General features: G+C 38.5%; 1 protein-coding gene across 2 annotated transcripts in view; it reads right to left on the bottom strand.

Annotated features, from left to right (window-relative positions):
- Positions 1–1,203: 1,203 nt before the first annotated feature.
- Positions 1,204–6,420, bottom strand: part of wu:fb63a08 (MAM and LDL-receptor class A domain-containing protein 1) — a 28,392-nt gene continuing 23,175 nt past the window's right edge. The window contains exons 40-53 of one of the 2 annotated variants that reach the window (XM_067363443.1): positions 6,271–6,375; positions 5,385–5,522; positions 5,013–5,272; positions 4,816–4,900; positions 4,603–4,689; positions 4,368–4,505; positions 3,969–4,228; positions 3,772–3,856; positions 3,559–3,645; positions 3,324–3,461; positions 2,925–3,184; positions 2,728–2,812; positions 2,453–2,597; positions 1,204–1,709 (exon numbers count right to left, since the gene is read on the bottom strand). In XM_067363443.1, the coding sequence (XP_067219544.1) occupies positions 1,673–1,709; positions 2,453–2,597; positions 2,728–2,812; positions 2,925–3,184; positions 3,324–3,461; positions 3,559–3,645; positions 3,772–3,856; positions 3,969–4,228; positions 4,368–4,505; positions 4,603–4,689; positions 4,816–4,900; positions 5,013–5,272; positions 5,385–5,522; positions 6,271–6,375 (1,910 nt within the window). In that variant the 3' untranslated portion in view covers positions 1,204–1,672. The remainder of the gene's footprint in view (positions 1,710–2,452; positions 2,598–2,727; positions 2,813–2,924; positions 3,185–3,323; positions 3,462–3,558; positions 3,646–3,771; positions 3,857–3,968; positions 4,229–4,367; positions 4,506–4,602; positions 4,690–4,815; positions 4,901–5,012; positions 5,273–5,384; positions 5,523–6,270; positions 6,376–6,420) is intronic. The other variant, XM_067363444.1, reaches the window with a different exon arrangement.

Below are 6,420 nucleotides of genomic sequence, written 5' to 3'. Positions count from 1 at the left end.
GCAGACGAAACTTCTTTTAAAAACCTTGAAAATCTTACTGATCCCAAACTTTTGAATGGTAGTGTGTATATATTATATATATTTTTATAAAGAAATTAAAATGTGTGAAACAAAGTGTCAAGTTAACTTAAGCTGACCAAAATTAATGTTACATCATATTATTTCAATTAGGATGAGCCTTGAAATAAGATCAAATAACATCCTGGTAGCATATCACTGCAACACTGGAACAATGCTTTTGTGTATGCATGACAAATATATATATATATATATATATAATATACAGAAAGGAGTTTTGCATATATCTTTTTATCACTCCATAAATCAGAAAATACCATTGACAGCCAGAGGGGAAAAAAAATAAAAATAAATTGTTTTTAGGAATAAAATGTTATATAAATCAGGCAAATGATATATGAAATGTTCAGAAGAATATGGGTAGGAATAAAACTGGAAAGTTTGGTATGTGTCAATGCTACAGAAGAAGACTTTTCGAGAAAACACCTTTTAAAGAAATATAGTTGCAAAAAATAAATTGTAATAAAAGAAACACTTAAATGCAAACTTTGGATTTTTATTTTTACTAGTCTGAAAGAAGATATGTTAAGAAAGCAAATTTGGCCAAAATCTCAAAATTGACCAATATATGAAAAAAAAAAAAAAAAAGGTTTAGCCTGTAGTGTTTTGTCTTACAGGTTTTACTTTGGCTGTAGATAGATAATGCAGCCCTTGTTTCTTTAATCTTATTTGAGATTATTTTTTTAACTGTAGTTTTTCACAGAACATGTGTACACATGGCAGGTTACCTGGTGAGTGTCGTCTGACTTACCTGATGCCAGCTCCATGTTTCTTTGGTACAGTAGCAGTAAGAGAAGCCAGAAGTGGACATCTAAAACCTTCATCCTGTTCAGGTATGCGTGTCCAACTCAACTCACTTTATTGCCACTTTAACTGTGTTTTCAACTTGATCTGCTGAATTTTCTTCAGGCTAAATACTGATTCGCATCTGCATCTTGCTCATCAGGTTTTGCTGTATATCAGTGTCATGTGTTATTATGCTTAAAAGTCTAAAACTATGACAGGAATGCTGGAAAACGTGAATATGTAACATATGAATAATGTGCAAAATCATCAAGATAAATAGTTAAATAACAGGAATTTCACAATGTTTTATTGAATGAAATTGAATTTTTTATTAAATGCAAGTCAAAAACATGCTTGACTCAGATAACATGCATACACAAAAACTTTCGACAAAAATAAGTTTGCTAGTTTTCAAAAGATAATAGATAAATTGTAGCAAATGAAAAGTATATGGACATTTTGTAGATGTTCAAACATTAGTGGAACATACTCATAGTTAATGTAATGTAGGACCTAGGAGACCTTGTGAACATGAGGAGAAAATTCACTGTGACATTAGAGGTTAACACCTTTAACATCTATTAAAACCTGATAAGCATTTTGTTGTACATCATATTATGAAAGGACTATGTTAGGGACTGTTATATATAACCAATACTTCCTAGGTAAACAACACAAACACTACCAGCTTACTAAATTATCTTGCTAAAACTTGTCTGAGTGATTCTTGAGTTATGATGTAGAGGAGGAGATCCATATTGACAAATCAGCTGATCGTTTGCCTTGTATAAAGTAAGTGAGTTTCAGCTCAAGCCTGAGAACGTTTCCTTAACAGCAAGGACCGCCTGTTTATCAAAAATGAAAGATGAACAATCATACAGATGTCAATTATGTTTGTAAAAACAAAACAAAAAAACAAACAAAAGCAAAAAACACTGATAACATTGGTGACAACAAGGCTATTTTAAACTAAAACCTCTCTAAACCAATCAAAATGTAAAAAAAAACAAAAACAAAAAAAACATATCAATATGCTTGTTATAGGTAACACAATATTATCATCAAAGGCATTTTTAGTTTGCATAATTTCACCTCATATAATACAGCAAATGTCTTACATAAATGTGTTACTGTATAACACGATCACATTTTAGTTTTCTGTCATATACAATAAGAATATTGTTTTATTTGTCTGTACAGAGGCATCTGGTGTCCAAATTAAGATGTTGAAAAAATATTTAATTATTACTCTGACAGTTTATTTGCCGTTAATTAATAATCATATTAACTAAATTATGGTAACTAAATCACAATTCATCTCATATACACACACACACACACACACACACACACACACACACACACACACACACACACTCACACTCACACTCACAGCATAAGAATTCTAGCATAAGATTGCAACGTAACAATGTCACACATTTTCACATTTTGTTATGTTGCAGCCTTATGCTAAAATGTTTTTTTTTTTTATTATTTTTTCACATCAAACTACACTCCATACCCCATAATGACAAAGCAAAAACCAGATTTGTGTAAGGCTAAAAATTTATTAAGAAAGGCTCTCTACCTCCGTTTTGCTGTGCTTTTGTCATCTGTTGCTTTCCAGCTCTCTCCAAACTCTTTCTCATTTTTTGACTCCTCCCCGTTTGGCATTATCATGTTCTGTTCGAGTGCACCGTCAGAATTTCCATACGTGTCAGAGAGAGTGATCTCTGCAGAGTCAGAGAGAGATTTCACTGCAATGCTTAGGTACTGAATAGATAATCTGGCTGAATCTATTTACAACTCTTAACCCATTATTTAACCCATTATTAACCCTGATTTTACAGAGTAGAGTCATACCGCTACAGGCTCCTCGGTGCAGCGAGACGTCATCAATGGCAACATCTGACTGGGCTGAGCTTCCTCTACGCCCCTCAAAGATCACCTGATTGAGCAATAACACAGATCAATATAGATTAGTTATTGTAGTTTAGTATGTTTGCTTTAACATGTAGAGCATTTGAAGAAGATTAGGTCGTTCACAAATAATTACTGACCTGGAACATAACATCTGGTCTCAGGTCCACCTGTGCAAGATGCCACATGTTTCCTTGGTCTTCTCTCTTCCTCCACACCTCTTTGGCAACATTGCCATATTGCAGCAGGTAGACGCTCAATCCCATGGTCCAGCTGGAGCCATACATGTGGTACCAGAACTGAAGGCACTGAGGTTGAGGGTCAGCACATTGTGCACTGAGAAGACGGGCCGTGTCGCCATGGGCAGCACTGTCACCCTCGATGTACATATAAAAACCATCTGGAAATGTTGATAGGAGACTCTTGAGCAGAGAACTTGTCATAAAATTTGTGTAACACAAATATTTATTTATTGATTTGAAATGATTGCTGTAATTTTAATAGTAGAATGACCTCAAGACCTAGAAAACAAGACCTACTTCCTGTTGTGTGGTCAGAGGAGGGACCAGTCATTGATGTGGAGGTGGAGCCTCTGTGTCTTGTCCAATCAAAAACATCAGTCGCCAACTGAGTCCAAGTACAAATGTCCCTTTCAAAATCACAGTTGATGCCACAAGCTGGAGGAAAGAAGAATTAATCGTGGGAGTGTTATTTTCTGGCATCATCAATCATAACAGAATGTGATCACACTGCAGTGGTGGATAGTGAACTTACTCGCTGAGTTGTTTGGTATTTCTCTGCGTTGGACGGGAGCAGATTGTGGCAATGGGACTGAAGGTAGAGCCACTTGGTTTGGTAAATCTAAAGGATATTTACATTTCTTAAAACATTAAAGTAAATAACCCTAAAAGTTGTTCTACTGAATAAGCGGACTTATTTTTAAAGCTGCATGTTTTTAGAAAGGGCTGCCACAAAGTAGAGTCATACCGCTACAGGCTCCTCTGTGCAGTGAGACGTCATCAATGGCAACATCTGACCGGGCTGAGCTTCCTCTACGCCCCTCAAAGATCACCTGATTGAACAAAAAAACTGATTACTATGAATTAGTTATTGTAGTTCTCTATGTTTACTTTAACATGTAGAGCATTTGAAGAAGATTAGGTAGTTCTCAAATATTTAGTAACCTGGAAGTTAACATCCGGCCTCAGGTCCACCCGTGCAAGATGCCACATGTTTCCTTGGTCTTCTCTCTTCCTCCACACCTCTTTGGCAACATTGCCATATTGCAGCAGGTAGACGCTCAATCCCATGGTCCAGCTGGAGCCATACATGTGGTACCAGAACTGAAGGCACTGAGGTTGAGGGTCAGCACATTGTGCACTGAGAAGACGGGCCGTGTCGCCATGGGCAGCACTGTCACCCTCGATGTACATATAAAAACCATCTGGAAATGTTGATAGGAGACTCTTGAGCAGAGAACTTGTCATAAAATTTGTGTAACACAAATATTTATTTATTGATTTGAAATGATTGCTGTAATTTTAATAGTAGAATGACCTCAAGACCTAGAAAACAAGACCTACTTCCTGTTGTGTGGTCAGAGGAGGGACCAGTCATTGATGTGGAGGTGGAGCCTCTGTGTCTTGTCCAATCAAAAACATCAGTCGCCAACTGAGTCCAAGTACAAATGTCCCTTTCAAAATCACAGTTGATGCCACAAGCTGGAGGAAAGAAGAATTAATCGTGGGAGTGTTATTTTCTGGCATCATCAATCATAACAGAATGTGATCACACTGCAGTGGTGGATAGTGAACTTACTCGCTGAGTTGTTTGGTATTTCTCTGCGTTGGACGGGAGCAGATTGTGGCAATGGGACTGAAGGTAGAGCCACTTGGTTTGGTAAATCTAAAGGATATTTACATTTCTTAAAACATTAAAGTAAATAACCCTAAAAGTTGTTCTACTGAATAAGCTGACTTATTTTTAAAGCTGCATGTTTTTAGAAAGGGCTGCCACAAAGTAGAGTCATACCGCTACAGGCTCCTCTGTGCAGTGAGACGTCATCAATGGCAACATCTGACCGGGCTGAGCTTCCTCTACGCCCCTCAAAGATCACCTGATTGAACAAAAAAACTGATTACTATGAATTAGTTATTGTAGTTCTCTATGTTTACTTTAACATGTAGAGCATTTGAAGAAGATTAGGTAGTTCTCAAATATTTAGTAACCTGGAAGTTAACATCCGGCCTCAGGTCCACCCGTGCAAGATGCCACATGTTTCCTTGGTCTTCTCTCTTCCTCCACACCTCTTTGGCAACATTGCCATATTGCAGCAGGTAGACGCTCAATCCCATGGTCCAGCTGGAGCCATACATGTGGTACCAGAACTGAAGACACTGAGGTTGAGGGTCAGCACATTGTGCACTGAGGAGGCGGGCTGTGTCGCCATGGACAGCACTGTCACCCTCGATGTACATATAAAAACCATCTGGAAAAGAAATTGTGGATCACAGCTATTGCTTTGTTGATGTGAAATAAGTGATATAATTTTAAAGCTGAATAAGGTAGAATGACTTCAAAATGTAGAAAACAAGACCTACTTCCTGTTGTGTGGTCAGAAGAGGGACCAGTCATTGATGTGGAGGTGGAGCCTCTGTGTCTTGTCCAATCAAAAACATCAGTCGGCAGCTGAGTCCAAGTACAAATGTCCCTTTCAAAATCACAGTTGATTTCACAAGCTGGAGGAAGGAAGCAAATTTAATTTTCTGTTTCATTAGTCTATACCTGAAAACAATGGAAGATGCAGAGAGTTAATCGTGGGAGTGTTATCTTATGAATGAATAAATGAGTAATTTTTTTATAGCGCTGTACATAATACTGTACACCCAAAGCGCTTTACAATCATATTGGGGGTCTCTCCTCAACCACCACCAGTGTGCAGCATCAACTTGGATCATGAAACGACTTCCACAGTTCAACGTTGCCTGTTTGCTCCTCAAAAACCAGCTATACTGTAGGTGGAGAGGAGAGAGAGTGAGAGCCAATTCAATGGATGGGGATTATAAGGAGGCCATGATTGGCAAGGGCCAATGGAGGGAATTAGGCCATGACGTCAAGCTTACACCCCTACTTTTTACGAGAAGTACCATGGAATTTTTAATGACCAGAGAGAGTCAGGATCTTGGGTTAAGGTCTCAACCGAAGGATGGTGCTTGTTACAGTATAGTGTCCCTGTCACTATATTGGGGCGTTAGGACCCACACAGACCACAGGGTGAGCCCCCCCTGCTGGCCTCACTAACACCCCTTCCAGCAGCAACCTAGTTTTCCCAGGAGGTCTCCCATCCAGGTACTGACCAGACTCAACCCTGCTTAGCTTCAGTGGGCAACCAGTCTTGGGTTACAGGGTAATATGGCTGTGGCATTTTAAGGCATCATCAGTCACAACATGATGGGATCACACTGCAGTGGTGGATAGTGTACTTACACGCTGAGGTGTTTGGTATTTCTGCAGTTTGGATGGATGCAGGTTGTGGCGTTGTTGCAGCTGGTGGCAATGGGACTGTAGGTGGAGCCACTTGATTTGGTAAATCTGAAAGAGTAAATGAAGTTAAGAGCCTTTATGCAAATCGTAGTA

This window comes from Chanodichthys erythropterus, chromosome 16, assembly GCF_024489055.1.
Source record: "Chanodichthys erythropterus isolate Z2021 chromosome 16, ASM2448905v1, whole genome shotgun sequence".
NCBI classification, from domain to species: Eukaryota; Metazoa; Chordata; class Actinopteri; order Cypriniformes; family Xenocyprididae; genus Chanodichthys; species Chanodichthys erythropterus.
The sequence above is the reverse complement of the archived record's forward strand: the minus strand, read 5'-3'. Positions and strand labels throughout refer to the sequence as shown.